The 24,767-nt window shown below is 37.9% G+C and overlaps 1 protein-coding gene across 3 annotated transcripts in view; it reads right to left on the bottom strand.

Annotated features, from left to right (window-relative positions):
• grb14 (growth factor receptor-bound protein 14) overlaps positions 1-24,767 on the bottom strand; it is an 85,843-nt gene that overhangs the window by 54,066 nt on the left and 7,010 nt on the right. For all 3 annotated transcript variants that reach the window (XM_084121830.1, XM_084121829.1, XM_084121828.1), the window contains exons 2-3: positions 10,379-10,584; positions 1,384-1,510 (exon numbers count right to left, since the gene is read on the bottom strand). In XM_084121830.1, the coding sequence (XP_083977956.1) occupies positions 1,384-1,510; positions 10,379-10,557 (306 nt within the window). In that variant the 5' untranslated portion in view covers positions 10,558-10,584. The remainder of the gene's footprint in view (positions 1-1,383; positions 1,511-10,378; positions 10,585-24,767) is intronic.

The raw sequence follows: 24,767 nt of genomic DNA, 5'->3' as shown, positions 1-24,767 counted from the left end.
AAAACTTGGCAGCCACAAACATGCAACAAAAGTGGAGTATTCAGAAAGAAGATCACCCATCTTCTTTTTTTCTCCTTTATTTATGTTTCGTCGATCGTCCTCCATTCATTTTTGTTTTTTCTCAAGTTACGTTTGATCTCGCGAGTCTCTGTGAGATCATGTCTCACTGTAAATAAGTTACAACAATCGACAGGTGTGTGTGGTCTCGCGGTCCAGATGAATCTTCTAGTGTGTCCCAGGCCTTAAAGAACACAGACGCAGCAGCTAATTTCCATTATGACCAACGCAATCTACCAAGTTCAGTGCAAATTAGTGTAGGGTCACAAACAAACAGAGCCGATGATAATCAGGTAAGGGTGATCTGCTAACAACAAAGGTGCAGCAAATGAAAAATATGGCAAATATGTTCAGAAAATGAATTTATTTATCCATCCATCATCTGTCTGTCTGTCCATCTATCTGTCCATCTGTCCATCTATCTATCTATCTATCTATCTATCTATCTATCTATCTATCTATCTATCTATCTATCTATCTATCCATCCATCCATCCATCCATCCATCCATCCATCTGTATAAAATCATAACCTTTAAACTTCCAAGCATTTAAAACTATTTTAAACTTTGAGGAACAACTTTCTCTGAAAAGCTGAAAGCTGAAAAATAAAAGTCTGTTTCAATGTACATTCCTTTTCTAATTATAAGTTCTGTTAAAAATATCTATATTGCCATATGCCATGCTTTTCCCTTGTTGTAGTACTGGATTAGAAACTAAATCCAAAAATGGATAGATTCAGAACGCTGACACAGCGATTTCATTCCCCCGTCCCAGTTCATTTCCATTCCTGCTAAACTGGTTTAACATCGCTCTGTTCCTTGCTTGCGTCATTAGCGCTCTGGGGAGGTTTTCACATTCTGCCTGTTTATCAGCCTCATCTGCATGTGTTTGTGTGCAGCATTTCAGTCTCACTATACTGTACTTACTAAACTAAGACAGTGGAACAAACATGAAATGAGAAAGTGACTAAAGTTTCTTTTGGCTCCAGGAATTGTTAACCAAATAATCAATCAATAAGTCCACCAATCAATAGCTTAACCATTAATTTATCAATCAATGCAAATGCATACATTCAAAAATAAATGCTTCCTGAAATTATACACTATGGCTCTGTTCCAAAACCTAGTGAGATTTCTATGTAGGCAGCATTTTAAGACACAAAAGCTGTTCCAAAAGGCAGGCCGCCTACTAAGAAAACTTCCATTGGCCAAATTCTATCTATTCCCCAAAGAGAAGCCAATCCCATAATGCTCCCTATGTAGGGCGTAGACAGCGAGACAGCTCTTCTGAACAGTAGTGGCTTGAGTAAATCATGTATGCCTCACCTGAGTCGCACTGGTTTTGGTCCAGGGTAACAGACACTCAGACACTAGAGAGACAGTGGATGGCAGCAACTCTGGGAAGGGATTTGGGACGGGTCCCATTTGTGTATCATCCACCTCTCTACCTTTCCTGAGGAGAGAATGAGAAACCAGTGATAAGAGACATGAATCAAACAATGGCATCCCCCTGATTCCCACGACAAAAACCCAATAGGATTTCCATATTATAAGCTTTGTGACCAAAAAAGTTTATGATCCTTACACGTTTTGTTCATCATGATAATCTTCAAAAATGAATGCAACTTTTATGAATTTTTAAGCCTAAAAACAATTGCCAGAAGTAAAAAGCTAAACGTAGGCTATAGATGAACTACACCACAGTCACAAGACTTCAACATCACCTTTAAGCGTCGACAACTCTTTCAGTTTTTATTTAAAAAACATTTCCCTGAAAGTTAGAATACATTGCAAGAGTATAAACACAACTAGTTCGGCACGATGATGTTAAATGTCACTGACAACCTCTGTAGTCCCAATTTAGCCAAGTGTTAGCACCTGTAAAAGTAAAGTAAAAGCTTAAAAAAAAGATCACAAAGGGGTATTGTATATGTCGTAGAATAAAAACATGAAATTATCTTGAGCTTGTTTTCACCACACACCTTATTTCAAGCATTAAACCAAAAATCAATTTTAAAAAAACCCATTGACTTCAGGACAATGGAACCGGCAGTGCTAAAATGCTAACTCCTTTCCAGGTTTTGGCCTACAAAAATACGTCATCCTACAGCACTTTTATTCAGATAGTTGAAAAGGATGGTTGAGCCAATTATCTCAGCTGAAAATGTCCGGTCTCCGGTGTTTCTAGTCACATTAGTGCATTTTCCGAGCTGATAATGTAACGTTAAATTTCCTACATACAGCTCCAGATTGGGAGAAGTTCGGGGTGTTTTGTCCTTAAAATGATAAAAGCGCACACATACCTTTTATGGGGAGTATTTTAAGAGCTGCAAAAAAAGAAGCTTGTTTTCTCTTGTCTTTGGCATAAAATGAGAGGCATATGGCGCCGTATAAGGACATTTGCTGGTGCACGAAACACACATTTTCCAGGAATTTCTTCAGTTTATTTCAGTTGTTGTGGCAGCCAACAACAGCACAGCTTACATGCGCTCAGTTTAATTTTCAGTAATGTTCAAAAAGTTTCTGTTTAATTAAAGCTCCAATATGTAACAATTTTGCACAGTGTGATATATTTCCTCCAGTTGTGTACTTACAATATCTCAAAAGTCTCCAAAGATTTTTTATTTCAGAGAAATTCCGATTTTAAATAACTGTCCGTCCCGGAAAAGAAATGTCGCCTCTCAGTGACGCAATGTCCGCACTATCCTTTTTTTCCGGTGTGGACCATGTGATATTCCACCACACCGGAATATCACGTGGTCAAATGCAGAAGTGGTGGTTATAGCGTTATTGCCATAGACTGTATGGTTATAGCTGTTATGGATCACGATTACTCTTTGGCGAGTATTGAAGTGCCAACAAAACGAAAGCGTCCATATTCGGACACACGCAGACTGTGTGACAAACGGAGGAATAAAACCCGGATAAATATCGGCCAGGCGTTTTCGAGATGGAGAGAGCTGCGCGACAATCTTGGACTTGACAGAGACTCTGCTCTCGCGAGTGTATTGATAGACAGGTAAGCAAATCAATTTTTGTTTTTATTGTACAAGTAACGTAATAGTTACAGCAAAGATGATTTTAATAGATATGAATTAATGACAAATAGCTGTAAGTTGTAACGGGATAATATAGCATAACATTTCACATTCTTTGCAGTTCATTAACCCTCTGAGGTCGACAAACGCGCCGACGCGTTTTGCCGGATTTTCTCCACATTGTAGCACTATAAACTTAAATTACTCCATCATTTATGGTCATACAGAAAAAAGAAATATAAAAAAAGAATCTGTGATATTTCTCCTTTTGTATGTGTCCACTTACAATCAAATCAAAACATTGTGCTTTTGTAAAATAAAGAAAATAAACAGGGTGTGCGTTCTGCCTCTCTGTCGCGGTGAACTTTTTTTTCTTGAGCACGTCTATAAACTGAAACAAAACTCAGCGAATACTTGTCACACATTTATGAGCCATATACCTTTATAAACATTTAAGTGTGTACTTTTAAATGATCGGATTCAAAACGAAAACAAATATTCTCTGTTTAAGTAATTTGTATAAAACCAACAAGATGTCCAGCTTCTCAAACGCTTGCTCATTACAGTTAATTTGGCCACGCCTACTCGCGCAAAAGATATTCACATGCAAATCTCCACATGGAACGCGAACGCGCTCGTTACCTCAACAACAAAACACTTCACTTCACTTTTCGTCGAGTTTGAAAGACGTGCCTGAGCTTACATTGGATTTAGGCTACCTCAGAAGAAGAAGAACGCGATTTGAAGACAAGAAAGATAAGGTAAGAAATTCTTACATAGCCTAGTTTGTTATTGTTGCATAAATGTCACGTTGCAGCTGAACTGTTGCTAGATATATGGGGAATATTATAATATTTAGACCCGTGTTTACTGTGTTTGTGGATATCTGCTCAAACATAGATATGTTTATGGTAACCATAATGTTTTATATTTGAGAGTGATCGCGTTTGAATGTATCATATTTTGCAAGCGATCGCGTTTGAATGTATCATATTTTGGATGAAAGCAAAACGCACCAAACGGCTTCATGTTTTTATTATTATCTCATTTCATATCATCATAACGGATGGAAACATTTGAAGTAACATGATAATCAATATATTTTTCTCTAGCTTCTTTTGGAAGATTTATAGGCTGCTATAGGTTATTTATTGTTATTATTATTTTATCCGCACTGCGCATATACCTTATGCCTACAAGGCACAACAAACCTGGTGTTCATTATATTATATATCGTTGGAAACGTGTGTGTGTGTGTGTATTCTGTGAATTTTAAAAAGCAATTTTAACCAGAAAAATCTAATATTTATTTCCAAAATCATGCAGGCCTTTCTCTTGATATCAGTATGTTCACTTTTTTTTTTTTCAGGTCCCAGATGCCACTGAGGACTTCAACATTCACATGAGTCTCAGTACGTGAACATGGTAAAGTGAAAATCTTGGAAATGAAAGGTATGTACAATGTTTTTAGGAATGGCACAAAGGTCTCTGTCTTTGAAGTGCTTTTTTGGCATTTGTTGTGTATCTTTGGATTATGTTGTGTTGTAAATAAATCCAAACAATTTAAAAGCCATTATTTTTTAAATCTCCTCATTTACAGTATTGTGCAAGGTTGCTCAGAATGATAGGGGCCTGATAGCTCCTAATAGGGCCGTTAGGGGAGGTTCTTTGTCTTTCTCAGGTGAGAAAAGCTTACATATTAATGAGCTCTCGCATAAGGCTTTTTCACACAAAACACGTCGTAAAATTTTTAAATCAATATATTGTCTTATCTGAATGAGCAGTCAGGGTGATTTTCACATAGTTTTGCAGCAAATATTCTAGGCTACGTCATACAATTTTCAAAAGTCTTGTGAAGAAATAATCAGTATGGGTTTCATGGCCTTATTTCAGTGAGAATTTTTTTTTGTATTTTCAAAAACCACGCATAAATGTCATTATCTCAAAACTACAAACTTTTACATACATGCTGCTGATATATTATTGTAGCAGAGTTTGTGCTGAATACAGTGTAATTAGACTTTAGCCATGAAAATGTCACAAGTAACAGAAATAACCAGAAATGTCAGAGCATGTCAGAACACCTCCAGGGCCCAGAAAACAGCTCAGACCTCAGAGGGTTAATTATGATGACATAATACGATCAGACATACAGGTAATACAAAAACGAATAAATTACCTCATCCGTGATCATGATTCATTAATTCCATTTAGATACATCGCTAGATGTTGAAAACGCATTAAAAACGACATCTCCCATCGTCACCTCCTTCATAGCGTCATCAAGCTTCGCCTTTGTTATTGTTGGAAACTGCGCCCTCTTGTGGTGAAAAAATATTACATATTGGAGCTTTAACGCAGTCCTTCTTTTTACCCCGTTTTAACAATGGGTTCCTATGGAGACCGGAACAGGACAGCATACAAATGGAAATAAGAATCCATCATGGCGGCGCTCATCGTTTGCTCAGAAACAAGATGGATAATGCATGTTGTTTTTTGGCCTCATAATGATGTAGTTATGGTTTATATATACCAACAGGGTAGGGCTTTACAATTAATCGAATTTGTAATCGCGATTACAATTACAGATGCCACAATTATGTAATCGTTTAAAAGCACAATTACAAAAAAAAAGTTCACTTACATCATTCTGTGTGCTTAAGATGTGTTGTTTTTCTTTCTACAGCTTATCTTAAGGGTTTTTCCCCCCATTGTTTTTAAGTTTTTAGTTTTAATATAACATTATTATACCATGCATATATTTACTTTGGTTTGGTTTCTTGAAATTTGTGATAAATTGTGATAATCGTAATTTATAATCGCAATTACAATTTCAAGGGAATAATCCACAATTATGATTTTTGTCATAATCGTGCAGCCCTACAACAGGGGCAAACAGCTAAAGCTAACCAGGCAACTAGCCTTGGCAACTAGCTGTTTATATTTTATTTTATTTTATTTTAAGTAATGAAGAAGAGTTATATGGTTTTAGCTTTAGTTAATGATAATAACCCTGGGTGATATCACAAAGTACATCTGCAAAACTCAAATTTACCTCCTCAGGGAAAGCTAGCGGCATCAAAATAGCACTTATGCATGTGAGACACGGACGACATTTCATAAACCAGACGTCCTGCATTCTCAGCGCAGCAGACAGCAGCTGTGTGTGAGGCAGCGGTTGAGGTCATATGATGACTGACGTCCCGGGCAGAGATGACTTCATCGGCTGTACCTGAACGGTCCCCCGAGGGCCGGTGTAAAGCGAGGAGAGGCAGTCTGAAGCTGCGTGATCATGTGCTTATTTATAATCCGTTTAGAGAGTTCTGTTGATGGGTAAATCTCACAGAACACGTCGAGAACATGAACGGGTCATATTTCCCCGCCTATATTGAAATAAATATTGTTTGCTTAAAGAAAATGAAGCTTGTTTGTAGGACCATTAAGAGGTTTTGGAAAAATTTTCATTAATATAATGTGGAAACAAATAATTCTTAATTATTTAAATGATACAAGTTTGAATTCATTATTGTAGTATTTATTGTACTGCCTTTTATATGCTGAATTAAATATGAACATTATTGTTTTGCAGTAATTTTTTAATGCATCACAGTTTTACAGTGCTAAAATAGACTTTGCATTATGATCATGTGCTTATTTATAATCCGTTTAGAGAGTTCTGTTGATGGGTAAATCTCACAGAACACGTCGAGAACATGAACGGGTCATATTTCGCCACACTAAATAAATAGTGTTTGCTTAAAGAAAATGAAGCTTGTTTGTAGGAGCATTAAGAGATATTTTCATCCTGACATCGCATTTTCATTAATATAATGTGGAAACAAATAATTCTTAATTATTTAAATGAAATAAAGTTTTAATACATTAGTGTAGTATTTAGTGGATTGCATTTTTTACATCGTTTTGCAGTAATTTTTAATGCATCAGTTTTGTAGTGCTAAAATAGAGACTTTGCATTATTAAAATTTTTCTTTTGATATAATGAACATAATGCAATGTATATAAACAGTAACTTGCTATTGTAGTGGCTACAAACTCATTTGGCCTGTGTGTGTGTGTTTTTGATCTATTTCAGCTGGAACGCCCAACAAAGAGGAGGAATGGATACTTGAGGACAGAGAGAGAGAGAGAGAGAGAGAGAGAGAGAGAGAGAGAGAGAGAGAGAGACTACTTTTATATTCCCATTCGCTGAAGCTTTCAAAAAGAAATATCCATAAATTCATATATAGATTAAAATGCAATTTATTCCTGTGATGCTAAGCTGAATTTTCAGCATCATTACTCCAGTCTTCAGTGTCACATGATCCTTTAGAAATCATTCTAATATGCTGATTTTTTGTTCAAATTGTTTTACTTATTATTATCAAAATTTAAAACGCTGTGCTGCTTAAAATTTTTGTGGAAACCTTTGATAAATAGAAAGTTCAACAGAACAGCATATATATTTAAAATAGAAATATTTTGTAACTTTATAAATCTTTACTGTCAATTTTGATCAATTTAATGCATTCTTGATGAACAAAAGTATTAAAATTCTTTAAAAAAAAAAAACATACTGACCCCAAACTTTTGAACTGTCTACACACACACTGTATATATTTATTAATACTTTTACATTTCAGGTCAGTAAAAATTTTTACAAATAATTTACTACTTTTATTCAGCAAGGCCACATTCAATTCATTTATAATGTTATAGGTCTATTTCAAATAAATACGAAAATATGAAACAGCTAAACTCTTTTCAACATTGATAATAATAATATGACTGTTTCTTGATCAGAAAATCAGCATAATAGAATGATTTCTGAAGGATCATGTGACACAGAAGAGACTTTTAAATGCATAAATAATTAACACACACACACACACACACACATTAAATCAACAAAAATCTTAACTAAGCAAAAACAACTTCAAAGGGAATCACCACAAAAATGTAACTAGAGTGCAAATTGGTAGAAAGAGTAGAAAGAGAAAAAGAGAGAAACATTTGTGAAAATCAATCTCCAGCATTGAAATCTGCAGAAGTCATCCAGTGAAAAAGGCTGAGTGTGTGTATATGCGTATGTGGCAGGGTTTACTTAGGACAGTCCCAGTTTCACAAGGTGTGTCCCAGGTAAACAGTCAATTGTCGTGACAGTGCACTTAAAAATGTCCTGTTTCAGATACATGTTTAAAATGTTCTTCTTTTGTGTTACACAGAATAAAAGAAAGTCATCAGTTCTGAAACGAGTAAATGATGACAGCATTTTCATTTCTGTGAGGAAACATCAGTTAGCAGTTTAGAGTCTTCTCTGAATAGTCACATGCCATGGTCTTAAAAAACTATATTTCATAAAACTCTTTTAGAGATATCATTCTCAGATTTGAAATATAACATGATCAGACTCGTGGCTTTAGATGCATTGGGTTTCTACACTGCAATAAGGGCATATTTTTTGTCATAATAATATTTCCCGAAAATAATTTTCTAAAAAAAACAAAACATTTTTTTCTTTATGATTTCAATAAATTCTTCCTACTGTAAAAAATGATAACCTGGAATTTTTTGCTATTTCTACCAGATTTAACCAATAGAATTTAATCTCAATTGTAGGTCGCTCAGGATAAAAGCGTCTGCTAAATGAATAAATGTAAATGTTTTGTTGGTAAATGAATGTATTTAGGTTGATTCAGTGATATTTTTTATTTAAATAAAACCAGTTAACTTATGCCTGGTTCAGATTACAAATTTTTGTTTGTCTGTTACGATAGTCACTGTGTCAGATTACACGATTTTGACTCCTAATATCTTGTTGTGGACAAGAAACATGTCAGACTACACGTTGCTTTCCGACCAGTCATCGCGTGCCGTCTCACACGCACACATTCACTCGCACATATACACACGCACTCACACACACACACACACACACACATACACACAAACTCACACACACACACACACACACACTCACACTCACTCACTCACTCGCGCACACACTCTCACTCACTCACTCACTCGCACACACACACTCTCACTCACTCACTCACTCGTGCACACACACACTCACTCACTCACTAACTCTTGACGGAACCCGTCAAGGAGGACCGAAAAAAAAATTAAGAATGCTAGTCTTTTTGTGGTCATGTAGTGAAGCATCGCAGACGTGACGTCGGTTGTCGCCCACTATGACACACTATACGAGATGAAACGATCGAATCTTGCGTCCCGACGCCGTTGTCGTTTACGAATCCCCACGACACCCTACATCAAACGGATCGTGCCAAAATCGGGCTAAAATCGTGTAATCTGAACCAGGCATTAGATGTTATCATTTTTGATCACAACAAACCGCCAAGGGTCTCATGTCAAATGACAGCATAATTATGCTTCTAGTCCAAAGACTTCCTGAACGGTATCTTTGGGTATGGCATTTTTTGGGTTTGGGTTCAAAAGGGACGAGGATTTCTGAATATAAAAACACGGTCACCTAAAGAAACGGGCTGTGTTTATTCAGTTGTTTGTGTGTCTGCATCATTTGAGCTCAGTTGTTTGTTGGTTACGGCACAAATAAACACTTCAGAGTCCTCTTTCGAGAGCTGCACCGTCATGACCTCAGAGCTACCGTATCACAAACACGCAGGAGACGTGACGTACGGTAAAGTGGCCTCCGACTCGAGCTGGAAAGTAGCAGGTGCTTGATTTGATTCCAGTGTCTGTGCCGTTGATGAGAACATCTGTTTACAGGTACAAAGTCTCGGTGGTTCTCACGTAGGCCTTGCAGAGAGCACAAAGGCAGCTCTATTCCCCGTCCGGTTAACGATTAACCGGTAGGAAACGAGGCACGGTATCGACGTGGGGAACCTAGCGTCCTGAAGTTGCTTACTATACAGTGTGTACACATGCATGTACAAACATCTAAACACTCTTAAATCAAGATACATTTACTTGAGATGCACAATGACATGAGATATGCTTAAAACAAGAGAAAATATCTGACAATGGGGTCAGAAGAATAATCATGATGTCCCTTTGAATTAAGTTTGTTATTATGACCCCATCTGGCAGATATTTGCTCTTGTTTCAAGCATAAACAATTTTTTTTTTTTTTTTTTTGAAAACAAGACCTAATAGTCAATTAGCGTCTCAAGTACACATGTCATGATTTGTAATGGAAAAGAAGACCAAAAAAAAAAAAACTGAGTAAGAAAATCCTCTTTTGCAGCGTGCACACTTTCACGGCGTTTGCATGCAGTTGCAATAGAAAGTGTGTGTCCTACCTATTCCCCTTGAAGAGCGTGGAGACCGCAGCATTGGGCGGCTGCAAGGGCGAGCGCAATGGGATGAAGGCCGGCCCGACGACGTTCCCACTGCCTCTCGCTCCCCGAAATATGGCCGCTTTCTCCCCGAGGCTGCCAGAGGTGTGTGTCTCATCCAGGGAGTCATTCATAGCACTCATGGAGCCAGGTTACATCCAGCAGCTCATCTGGAGCACAAGACAGGACAGACACCATCAGGATAGGCGTTTGTGTGTGTGTGAAGTCAGCGTGCTCCTGCCGCTGCCACAAAAACACACACGCACATGCACAAACGCATGCACACACACTCAGCCTGTGCTGCCCCTGCATGGCAGGCCGTCCTAGCCTGGGAAGTAGATCCCTCCTTCCAAAACATGATCCGCAATAAAGTTATTTTTAACTCTATGACTCCTGAATGAGCTCGGCTCGCTCACACACACACACACACACACACACAAGCAGGCCTCTCTCTTCTGGATTTCAGTTTTTTCTTTGCAGACCTGCTCGGACAGACAAAAGGTTTCTTGGTTATAGGTATGCGACGAAGCTCTGTAATGAGAGCTGGAGTTCGGCCAGACAGTAAAACCTACTGTTCCTTTGTAATGGACTTCGCTCCGCTCTCTTCTCTTCTGGCCTGAAGCCAACGGGGAGGTTGACCTCTGTGTTTGTGTGTATCACTCACGGACTGGGACTTATAAAGAGACCTGTACTGATAACAAGAGCACTAGATACCACTTTCACACTTTAGTGTGCACTAAAAACTTTGCTCTTAAAAATAAAGGTTCTTTATTGGCATCTATGGTTCCTTGAAGAACATTTGACATCCATGGAACCTTTTCAGTGCACAAAAGTTTCTTTAGATTTTTAAAATGTCCTTCAAACTAAGATTTTTTTTTTATTTTTTTTATAACTGCTGAACGGTTCTTGAGGAACCAAATTTTTTCTTCTATGGCATTGCTGCAAAAACCCACTTTTGGGATTTAATTTATTTTTTTTGCCTTTTATTATGATAGCACAGTATGTAGACAGGAAGCAAAGTGGTGGAGAAAAGTGGTCGGGTCGGGAAAAGGTCAGCGAACCGGGACTCGAAATTAATTAGCCGACAAGGAATCTTTATTATAATGTGTTATAATGTGTTTATTATAATGTGCAAACCACCAAGGGTCTCATTTCAAATAATTAATAAGCATAATTATGCTTCTAGTCCAAAGACTTCTTGAACGGTATCTTTGGGTATGGCATTTTTTGGGTTTGGGTTCAAAAGGTTAAAAACCTACGAGGATATCTGAATATAATTTCAGATTTTATTTTATTTTTTCAAGATTATTATTTTTTTTTTCTTGCCTTTTATTATGATAGCACAGTATGTAGACAGGAAGCAAAGTGGTGGAGAAAAGTGGCCGGGTCGGGAAAAGGTCAGCGAACCGGGACTTGAATTCGGTTCGCCGACAAGGAATCTTTATTATAATGTGTTGTTTTACATACTGTACTTCACAAATGATGGATCCACTGATACAGATACTGGCATCATTATTGAGTCTGATGCTGCGCATTGGTACTCGTTTGTCAGTTGCATAAACGTTGCATCACGAATAAAGATATTTGTGAAACAAATTAGAATAGGGAGAAAAGAAAGATGCAACACTGTCTTTCAACTTTTCAGCTTCTTATCAAGATACTAAGGGCCAGATTTACTAAAAACTTGCACCAGCACAAACCATCTTTGGGCGTTTAAAAATACTGTCAGGATTTACTAAAGACACAGTGAGAAATTAGCAATGAAAAGGTGTAGCCAGTCATTTTTGACCCTATTGCATATAGGAGTTTCCCTTTCAGATGCAAAATTTAAGTCAAAGAGAATTTAAATGAATCATGCAGTGCGATTTACTAAGGTTTGCAATGGTCCATTTAGTTGTATTTATGCCATTATTTACGGCCCGAAAAAAAGCATGCCTTAACCCATTGAATTTGTGCATTGTCAGTAGATCACCCGCAGAACTTTCCACTCTCATTTGTGCTTTTATTAGATTGCGACCGCATGCTAGTTTGACCTTTTTAGTAAATCTGACCCTAAATCAGATAATGCACTGCAAAACACTAGTTGGTTTAATGCGTTGGTTAGTGCATGTGCTGTGATGATCCTATCCTACTATTTAAACTTCACTTTTCAAGAAAAAGGAGACTGTGGCATGGAAGAAACTTCATAAAGCCTTGAGAGGAACCAGATGCAGCCATTCTGCTCTGGTTAGGTTCATGCAACAATGAATATATACAAGTCAAATATGATCTACTTATTATTAAAATAGTATTTTCATACATGCTATAATACTTGACCATCCCAAATCCCCCCTCCCCTACTGAAAAGACCATGCTAGTTTATGCTGGATTGATATCGGTTTCTACTGAAGCTGGTTGAGCAACAGTCTTTCTGGTTAAGCTATAAGATACTTAAGTAAGTGTTCAGTTGAACATTCTGTCATCATTTGCTCACCCTCATGTCTTTCCAAACCAATATGACTTTGCAGAAAACAAAAGATTATGCTTTTTTAACAACAGACAAAACCAAAGTCATACATGTTTATATTTAGATTTATGCATTTTGGCAGATGCTTTTATCCCTGGGAATCGAACCCATGACCTTGACATTGCAAGCGCCAACGCTCTACTGTTTGAGCTACAGGTAAGTACATATGGCACCCAACCTTGATGTATTTAAATTGGGTCATTTATGTAGTAGAAATGTGAAATTATTTTAGAAGTTGGTGCCTTCTAGACTGAGAAAAGCCAGAAAATGTATTTTTGGCTCACGTGGATGAAAGACAACAATTCCCAGAATGCACTTGCTTCGCTGCCCTACGAGGACACTCCCAAGCCACGCCTACCGGTTACAGAGGGCAGTGTCGGAAGAAATGATACAGCTAGGCTACTAGTCGACTCGAAACTGAAAAGACGGCGTTTTATCGTGAGATCCCCCTATGGGCGGGTTGAAGACATGCGGAACGAGCTCCTCCTACTGGCTGGACAAAAAAGCCTCAGATGACGATAAATTATGATTTTTGCGTCATCTGAGGTTTTTTTCCAGACACAGAATACAGAAATCTCTCGTCTCAGGGGGACATGAGGGAGGGAAGCACGGCCATTCGAAAATACTACCGGGTTTCTACTGATACAAAGCTTAATGCTAATCAGTGAAGTATCCCTTTCACCACTGATTAAAGTTCAACTGTCGCTGTCTATCATGATGCTGGGAACTGAAATGAATGACTTCCTGATTTGTTGCTTTAGATTAAATCCCCTTTACAAATACAACACAACCAGCCCAGACAAGTGAAAGGTAAGAAAGATAAGAGATGTGAAAAGACAGAACCTGCTATCAGATGCGATGATAACATGCGCTGTTGTTTACCTTTCAGATCAAGTATTAATGTGCGGCTCTTCGGTCAAAGTCCCTCCTGACAGGGATTCACAGCAGGATGAAATAAACAAAGTTTAGCGCTCTAAACTATTCGGACCAGACATGTTTATAGCACTGCTCTCGGGAAAGCGTTTTGGAGGACTATTACGTTAAAGTTTTAAACTTCAGTGCTTTTTCCACATTTGCTGTACTGACTTTGTAAACACACACAAGTGCCAAACTGCTCTGAGGTGATTATCCATCATTATGATATATACTTCACAAACACTGGCATGGCATCATTATTGGGTCTGATACTGCACTCACTGTACTTGTTTGTCTGTTACATAAACATTGCATCCCAAAATAAAGAGGAGAAATATGTTCTAATATTTGTAAAACTAATTGGAATGCTGTGAAAAGATTTAACATTATGTTTTTCTACTTTTCAACTTCAACCACTTTTAACTGGATGCACTGCAAAACACTAGTTGGTTCAATGCATTGATTATTGCATGTGCTCTGACACAATCAGCTATGATACACAAATCTTAAAAACTCAAATTGGCCTTTTTGAATAGACATAGCAGAGTGAGCTTGGGAAATGGTTGAGCTATGGTGGTCATATGGTGATGCAAGTTTAAATCTGGCTTGCAACCATTTCTTGTCATCTTTTCCTCCATCATCATCTATCTAAACACAAGGCAAAAAGGCCATAGAAAAATTAAATGACTAATCTAAAAGTACAACATGCAACCAAAATTGAAGTTAAAATAGTAAGGACTGAGTCTAAATGATCCAACACAAGCTACTGCCGTCTCAGGGAACTGATCAGTCAAACCTGACATGATAAATCATCCTTTTTTCCTTGTTACGACTTCTCAAATAATCATGGTACTGTATCAAAGATAAGGGACATTTTTACTTAAATGGATTTCAAGAGTAAATCAGTAAATCATCATATTAGAATGATTTCTGAAGGATCATGTGACACTGAAGACTGGAGTAATGATGCTGAAAATTCAGCTTTGCATCACAGATATAAATGACATTTTAGAAAACAGTTATTTAAAAATTTTAATAATATTTCACAATATATAAAAAAAAATCTTCCTGACCTCAAACTTATGTTAGTGTGTGTATATATACATTTACATGAGCTTCATCACTGAAACTTCTACTGGGTCTAAGACAAGGACACCCGAGGAACGGGAAGCATGGCGGTCCCAAAATAGGAGCAGGGCTAAAACACATTCTTCTGTTATCAGTCAATGCAAACGCTCTTAATTACATTAGCGGGACGTGAGAGGCACAGCTATTTCAGTTCAGCCCGACGGCCCCACACACGACAACAACCACCACAGGACAATACACACACACAGAAGGGTCTCAGCTACAGCAACGGGGTTCAAAAAGCTGATGATCGATGAAAGACGAGGAGAGAGCAACAGCGACATGCTGAATGAAGCGTGTGCTAATAGATAACCATATAAGTGCATCCGCACGGATCATCTTCCCTTTCCATATCTCAGCGGCAGTGAAAACAAATCTCTCCGCAGCGCTCACCGCCAATCTTCACTGTCAGTTTTGTTCTTGCTGAGCAAAATCTACTTTGATGTATCGACTGGTGAAATTCTGTAAACATTTTTTGATTGTTAAATGCACGTAAACCATGCATTGCATTAGGTTATTAAAAGTTATTACCAATTGTTTCCCCTCATTTTGTTTTCTTTCCTTCTCCTGTCTTTGATTTCTTTTTTGGTGGCCTGATTTGGCTCCACCAGATGCTCAACTAACTAACATAAAGAAAATGCGTGCAGATGGACTAAACCATTTGGCGCATTAGCAAGGGGTGGGACCAGTCAGTCAATCAACCAAGTTATTCAGCCAATACACTAACTTTACATTTCATCTGACATTCATTATGAAATTTAATTAGGAAATGAAAATATCCAGGTAAAATAAAATATATTCCAGACTTTTCAAGGGCCCTCTCTCCCCTTGGGGCCCTGGTAATCAGTACTGGTTTTACCCCCAGTTCGACACCCCTGCCGCCTCCCCCTCGTGTCAAAGCGCGTCAATCAAAGTTTACAACATCGATGAGAAAATGAAGTGAAAATATCCTTCTGGTTACGAAAAGAGAGGAAAAAAAATACAATGAGAGTGGATTGCAGGAACAGCAATCAGGCAGACTTGTGCTCTCTCCTCTCCAAGTCTGATGTCAGCAAAGAACAGTTAAGTTAAAGTTAGCAAGCAACTTTCTGTTTGTTGCTTGCTAATGCTAGCCACTTCCAGGGCTGTGTTCTGTGACTTTGTGCCTGACAAAAAAAAGTGAGAGTGAAATACAACTATTTATTACGTTTGATAAACGACAGGGCAACGGTGTTTGTTTATAAACTGCAGCTCGGACATGATAACCGTGTTGCGTATTAACATGCGTTCATATGCGCGTGCACAAAATGAAACGCGCACGTTCCAGCTAAACATCTGTGGGAACCAGTACAATATGGGCGTGATGACACTCCTCATTATAGGTGCACACACTTTTAAAACAAGACAATGATTATAGTCTCCAAGTCAGTTTAGTTACAACTCTGCAATAAAGCAAGATGGAGAGCAATGTATTGACATTGACTATTGATTTATAGGCTATATTGCATTTAAAATGTTGATTGGCTGGACATACTGGTCAATATGGATGCACATCCCTCAGTAAATAATAACCATCAAGTATCAAGCATTGCTTTTATCATTTAAAACACAGTGACATGCTATGGCAAGCCATTTCAGCTTTTATTCATTCACAGGATGCATTTTTGATATCAATAATGAATGTGAATTCTTGATATTAAGAATGTACTTTTTCTAGTAACAATGTCTATTTCTGATATCAGGAATTACATTTTCATTAGTACTAGTTTAAGGAGGGAGGATTGTAGTGGGAGGTCAGGATCGGCTCCCTACCAGTGTCCCTCCTTCACAAAACTTGAAAATTCTGTCATTAGTTACTCACCCTCATGTCGCTCCAAACCCGTAAGACTTTTGTTCATCTTCAAAACACAAATGAAGATCTTTTTGATGAAATCTGAGAAATTTCTGCCCCTCCATTGACAGCTACACAACTGAAACTTTGACGCTTCAAAAAGTTCAAAAAGAGATCCTAAAATGAATATGAATTGAGTTGTTTAACCTATGTGAGTGCTTTGTTTGTGCACCAAAAAATTATTTATCAATATCCGATGCACGTTTCTGAGAGCATGAACGTGCTTTGAAGATTAATATTTTGTAAATAAAGTAATAAATTATGTTTATCTTCATTTGTGTTCCGAAAATGAACACAATTCTTACAGGTTTGTAAGACTAACAAAACTAACCCTTTAACATCTAGCACAGTTTTATCATAGGTAGAAAACAAAATATTTCAATAAAACCGACTTGGTGGTTGAAACTGTCCACAATGATTTCAACCTCTAAAACACCAAACCACCAAACCATCAGTTGAATAAAAATAATCGGGAAAAAATGATGAAGATTAAGTGAAGTTGAGCAAAGTTTCTGCAGCATTTGTGCGCAGATACTGATATTTTATGGAATGCATTGGAATTATGTGTTTTAAATGTGGTTTAAGTGTCCAAAATATAGAAAATAATCAAGCTACAGTATTACTGCCAGAAGAATGATAATATTGATAAGAAATCTGGAGGCTGTGCATTAGCATTATTTTGCATTTTTTTCAGATTTTTTCCCCCCGATTCAAATAGCATGAACTGATCAAATGTATACCTTCAATGCAAATCATTTTCCTTTATTTAACTAGGTTAACACTAGCCTAGAAATCTAGACGCACCCTCTCATTGAGTGGTCTAGCAACTCTCCGTTGACTTTCGAGCTGGAAAAACCAAACTCTAGTCAGGCCAATCACATCGTGTATAGAGTCGGTGGGCGGGCTTAACATAATGACGACAGAGTTGCGACGGTTCCGTGCTACTTGTAAACAAAGAATGACGGCTGCTGGCGAACAGTCTTTCGAATCGGCTTTGGCCACGACTCTGGAGGACTTGGAGTTAAGCTTTTCTTTTAGAAAAGAGCAAAGAACGGCACTTAAGTCATTTTTAAAAAAGGAAGATGCGTTCAGAGTTTTGCCGACTGGATACGGCAAAAGTTTAATATACCAACTAGCCTTCTTCATTGCTCTGATTGGTTGTAGCGCTATCCTATTGCGTGCAGAGGGATTTTGAGAGACAACCGTTTATCCCGCCCCTCGGATTGAGCCGTGCCAATAGTGAGTTGCCAGACCTAACATCTTGATGTAGGTCTGGCTTGCCAGGCTAGGTTAACACCTCATCTCACAAAAACATATTTTACAAGAGTGGCCTGGCCAAGAACGCAGCAACAAGTAACATACAAGTAACATAAAAGCAAGATAAAAGCATCTGCCAAATGCACAAAAGTAAATCATTTTTTAGCTGATGTAAGTCAAACATTGCCATAAATATTTGAAATCATCTGCATGGTTTCAGACTCTCTCCTGAGGGTTTAATTCAGAGTCCTGTAATGATCAATGCTGTCAGGAGTAGATCATCACCATCAGTCTCAGTGACGTCGACATCGACTGACACAGACAGTCCGAGCACAAACGTGACTTTATGAGCATCCGTGGATCATAAGGCCACTGCTAACTCAAACAACCTGTCTTCACATAAACCTCTATATATGTCAGGTTACATATTAACATTCAAAACAGGCACGCTGAATTCTCCATTGAAATTTAACTTCGGATTCAACCTTGATTTCTGGAAAGGGAACGCTAGCGGTCAGTCGGTTACATTTGTCAGAATTATAAAAAATATATATATTAAAAAGTATATAAATGTTACATGTATGATCTGTGTTTCCCCCCTTCATTGTGTTTTTGGTTCAGTCCTGTGACCTAGTTTTCCATGATTGCTCGAATTAGTCATTTATATCTGTACCTGTGCATTGTCAATCACCTCATTAGTTATCTTGTTAGTCCCTGTGTATTTATACCTTGTGTTCTCCTTCAGTCTCTTCAATGTAAGCGTGAGTGTTTGGTGTTTCCCCTGAGAGTTTGGTTATAAGCCCTATTCAGACGGGACTAGTTTAACATGGAGAGGTGGGGTAAAGTAATAGCTTCTCTGTGATTTTAGTCCCGTCCGAATGTGCCATCTCAGTATTCATTACGGACAATGTCAGTAAAGATTACGGCGACTTTTACCTTCAGTGAAAAAGGTCCGGAAAAATGACCTCAGGGAATACTAATCCCGTGCGAACAGACCCGCTGTAAATATGTACGTAAATATTCCGTAATTTCCTGTTTAAAAGTAGTTTTCCGCGTTTTTTCAAGTATAGAGACGCTTGAAAAAGCATTCAGTTGCGTTCTAGACGCTGGAACGAGTCTGTGGCAAAACTCAAGTGTTTTCCTCACACCATTCAGATCAGAAAGCACATGTTAGAGGCACGAAACATCTTTTAGCGTTAGGTAAGTGCCTATTACCAACACAATCCAATCTGAAGTTAATTAATACATTGTTTGACTGGACATAACTGTTTTATATATGTATAAATAAAATATAGGTTATATGTGTTTGCGCACGTGATATCAGGAAGCAACGTAATACGCACATGATGACAGTAGGGTGATGGCGACGCGCAAATCGAGTTACCCCTCCCACTTCTGCTAGTTTTACTGAGATCTCTTATCCCGTGCGAATTGGCCATTAATATTACAGACGTCCTGTGGTAAAATTACTTTACTCCATCTACCCTTGTAAAGTTAATCCCGTCCGAATACGTATTCCTCGTCTCCATGAGCTTTGTCCTACACGTAATGTGACAATAAAAAGTTGCAAAATTTGATTTTTTCATTCAGTGGCAGAAACAAGCTTCCACACTGAAGACTGGAGTAATGATGCTGAAAATTCAGCTTTGCATCACAGGAATAAAATATTTGAAATTGTGATTAATATTTCACAATTTTTACTGAATTTGAGCAAATAAGTGCAGACATTAAAGCATTATAAAAAACTTTTGAACTGTATTGTAATTTTGTCAGAAATAGCATGATTATTCTAGTATACATTTCTCATCCAATTTTCCTATTCTGATGCATGTTATGCACATTTATTTAATAGTTTTACTGTATGCCAACGATTGTCTCATTTGCCTCTATTTTTATTTGTTACGTAATTGTTTATTTGTAAACAAATTATTTATTTGTAATAAGGAATTGTCAGGACAAAGTTGATCCTTAAATGAAAACTAACTGAGACTGACATGTCCTGAGTGAGTCGGAGGCTGGAGCAGAAATATGACCTGTAGTTAGTTAGCATCACTAGTGTCATCTGCAGGAATTATCAGATTAACCAGCATTCATGCATCTGTGCTGGAAACTGTTATTCTTAGACCATCACGTACAAGAGCATAATTGTACATTAGAGACACGGTACAAACTTTAGTCATTTGACCTTGACAATACCACTAGCTGAAGTCCATTCGGTACAAATCCCATAGACATACACTAAAAGAGGGATATGGGAATGGTGTGTTTTAGAAATCTAGTTCACTGAAATCAAAATCACACCATGTTTGTTCGTTTGGCCAGAGGAGAACCGGTTGCCCGTCTGAGCCTGTTTTTTCCCCCAAGGGTCCTCTTTACCTCATCTAAAGCAATATATACAGCAAATATCAACTGCGTGATTGCCGTCACAAAAATGTAAAGGGTATAATTGCACAGCAATAAAAAGTTAGATTTATAGTCAACTTTATCTGCATACATACAGTATCCTCACATTAAGATATATATACTACATAGCAAATCTCAATTGCATGATTTCATTTTGTAACTATACCAAAATTGTAACTATATTATCATCTAGCTCATATACATCTAGTACACAAGGCAGCAAGATATTAAAGGGGTGGTATAATGCCCCTTTTTACAATATGTAAAATATATTAGTTTCTATAACAGTCTCTGTTGTCCCCAGGATGTGTATATGAAGTTTTAGCTCAAAATACCCCACAGAATGTTTTCTACAGCATGTTAAATTTGTCCCTTTTTGAAGGTCAATAAAAACACGTCGTTTCGTGTGTGTCCCTTTAAATGCAAATGAGCTGCTGCTCCCGGCACAGAGGGCGGAGCTTCAAGAACCTTAGTGCAGACAAGCACTAAAATGTCAGAAACTGTTCTGCCTTTTATGTTTAAACTGCAGTCGGAGAATGATGGAGAGACTCAAGAAGAAGTGACAATATGTAGAAGCAACAGGACGTTTCTGAATAGTTAGTTGATGAATTTATGTTGCTGATGTGGAGTTAACTATCTTCAAGTCTTTGATTGGCATAATCTGTCATGATAATCTATAAATCGCTCGTGTGGGAACTATTGTAAGATGCTTACAGAGTGCCATGCTATTGGATTTGTGTTACGTACTGTATTGCATGTGAAAAGACGGATGCGACAGCTTGAGCAGACTCACAAATGTGCGACTACAACAACTCTTCCTCTTCTCAACATGGACTGCGTGTTCCGGGGGCGGGGTTTATGTAAATTCTAGGGTAGGTGATGTCACTAACCCGGGAGGAATGTCATGTAGTCTCTACCAGCCGTTTGTTGTAGTCCTTAAAAAGTGATTTCTTTAAAATCAAATATCTCCCTTTGCTTTGAACTTTGAGCGTTGTAACTTTGCAGATGTTGTTTATGCTCAAACAGCAACATTACACACTAACTAAAGTTAGAAAAGTTAAATCACAATCAACCACCCCTTTAAGATATTATAAATATTATCATCATGATTTTCTTTAAAGCTGCTTTGAAGCAATGCATATTGTGAAACTGTGAAACTGGTATATATTATACAATATAAGTATCACTGCATTTTATTCAGAGTAAGAATATCAAAATAGTGACTGTGTAAACATGATTTCAATTAAAAGTAAATGTTCGTAAATATAGGCAATTAAAATAAAGTTGATGATCTTGTTGTCTGTTTAGATAATGTCAAATAAAACAGTCAGAAAATTAGCTGTCTTATTTTCAATATTAATCTGTAAATGTATTTAATTTATTTATAGAATTTATGCATTAATTTTATATTTATCGCTGGCTGCAAAGGATGTTTTGACATATGAAGGGGGTCCAATCCTTAAAAAACAAAATAATCTCATTCTGTTGTTGAATGTCCTGGGACAAAAACAGGTTTCTGGAATGCTGCTGTTCTGTCCCAGTCAAATAACTGTCACTGTAAATCACTGACACGTTCGTTAAGGAACCGTCCCAACATGCATACTTCACATGTTTCACTTCATCTTTAATTGCAGTTCTTTGTTCTTCCAGTTTTGCTTTGCAGAATCAGCAAAAGCAGTGAAAACTTGTGGACTAAAAGATCATAAATATGCTGTAAAATGTGCATTATTGTGGGATATTAGGGGTGTGAACCTACACTGGTCTCACGGTTCGGTTCGATTACGATTATCATGTCATTGATTCAGTTCAATTCTATATCACGATGCACTGCGTCCTCAATTTTCAATTTTACTTCACATGTATACAATTTTGTCAATAAATACAAGCAGTCAGATATATGAACTGAACCTTTAATTTTACCTGCTCAAAGAAAACACGCTTCTTGAATGTATCAAACATCAAACAAAACTAAAGTCTGGGCACAGAAGACAACAGGAGCATTTAAAACACAAAAGTATATGCTAAAAGTGATCACGGCCATTCATCCACAACATGAGACAGTAGCTCTACCAGGCGTTAAAGCAACACTAAGCAACACTTTTTTTACCTTAAAATAATGTTTCTAAAATCGTATCAGTGGTTCATCAAGTCGTAACAGGGTGAACGGCACTTCTGGATTCGCTTTGCGGCTCTATATCTGCTATAACCACACTATGCAAGTTTGCCAGATCGGGTCGCGTTTCTGTAGTTCGAATGAGACATAAGAAACTACAAATTTGACTTGCTTTACGGCAAGCGTTACAATAGTCATTATTTTGTCTTTCTTCGTTTCTGATGTCGCAATACATCATACTTTCATAAAATCATGCAACATACTCTACCTTGTCTGTGGACATTGTTCATTCTAAAGCCGGTGCTGGATAAACAGCGAGCGTGCGTGTGACGGTAGGCTACATTTTTTACAACAGCGGTAATGGACAATTCCGCTTACAACCTGTAGGGGGACCGAAGAGGAGAGGTGCTTTGGTGTTGCTTTAACAGCTCAGGGTGAAAACGGCTGACGTGGTTTCTCAAGTTAGTGGTATTACCCCCTGCATATTTTATTTTTTAACTCTATGATTAAAAATTTTTATGGGTTGTGATGGATTGTATGGGTTGTATATGTTGTTCAATGTCGTTTCTTTTTTTCTTTTTTTTTAAAATTGGACTTTGAGTCTGTAATAAAGTTTGATTGATTGATTGATTGATTATTTGTGCGTGACATGATTTACACACAGTGTGTGTCTTCTCCAGGTCGTGCTTACCAGGTTGTTGGTAATGTGCCCATGATGTAGGCTTTTAAAGTAGTTGGAGCATTTTTAATTACTCGCACTCGCGTCTCGCCTCCCTCTGCCATTCTATGCTACCGCGACAAAGAACGTACGCGACAAATGACGTCAGAAAAGCGTCAGTACATTATAATCGGTTATGGTCTATTACTGAACCGATACGGAATCGTCCTCGTCTGCATCGTAGAAACGATTAATTTCGACACCCCTATGGGATATAGCTAAAACAACATTACATACATTACAAAATTTTCACTGTAGTTCTATTTAATGTGCGGAATTTTATTCAGTTTTTACACTGTGTAGTTTAACTATTTTATTAGCTAAAATCAATGTCTTTATTCATAAATATGTCCTCATTGGTGTAAGCGAAGAATTTCTTATCTTTATTTACATTGGATGGGTAAGTCCAACCTCAAAGCGTTTTCGTTCAGAGCCAGCATCACGTGACTGAAACCGGCTGAAACGGACATGGAGATCAGTGAGAGGCGCTGGTCACTGCCCCGGCAAATTTGAAAGGCTGCACTGCACGGTACTTAATAATGCAGGATCATACTTATGCCCATAGACAGTAAAAGAAATGGACACAGCGACCCCATTGGATTCAACGGAGAAAAGTGAAGTCAATTAGAAGCACTCACTTCCTGATGGCTGAGCGTACTGCGCAGACTCAAACTGAGCTTGACGACGTAGATGTGACGTGAGCAACCCGTCTGTCTGCTAGTAGCTGTGCCAAGAGAAATCTGAATCATTCCCTTTCGAATCTTGCAGAGACGGAGAGTGTGAGTAGCAGGTGTTCATGAGCTAGGAGCAAGAGAAACGTTTGCTAAGTATTCTAATTAATTATTTTGTCATTTTGCCTCCACGTCCCCCCGATTGCCCCCGAGCTTCTCCTCCTGTCTATACGGTAATTCTCTACTGTGCGACAGAGAGTCGCGTGGTTATGACGCAATCGTTAGCCTATTTTTACAAAAACTGCTTCTACGGGGCCATAACGTAAGATACAAGGTAATGGAGCCTTTTATACATTGTCGTGTTTCTTTAGAAATAAATAATGGACAAATGGAGTCTTTAAACGCCTCAGATGTAAAGTTATTCGCTGTCAAAGTGACGCCAAAATGAATGGGAGTCAATGGAATGCTAATAGCAGGTGATGGTCTGCTAATCAATGGCGGCCCCCGGGGAAGCTTCATTTTTTTTTCTGAAAGATTACCCCCCTGCTTATGCCGAGCCACAGGAGAAGGAATCCTCGTCGCCAAAAAAAACGATTTAAAAGGAAACGTGACCAGCGAATTCAAAAAACGAGGGTAAATATCTGGATAGCTTTTCCCAGGAGGAAAGAGCTAATGAAGGAGAAAGACTTCGAAAGGGACGCTGAAGTTAATGTTACGGTCTAAATTACAAGCTTTTTTTCATTGCTTGGTTGTGTAATTCATTATATAGGCA

Source organism: Abramis brama (genome assembly GCF_963993115.1).
Source record: "Abramis brama genome assembly, chromosome: 8".
NCBI lineage: Eukaryota > Metazoa > Chordata > Actinopteri > Cypriniformes > Leuciscidae > Abramis > Abramis brama.
This window is presented reverse-complemented; position numbering and strand designations above follow the sequence as displayed.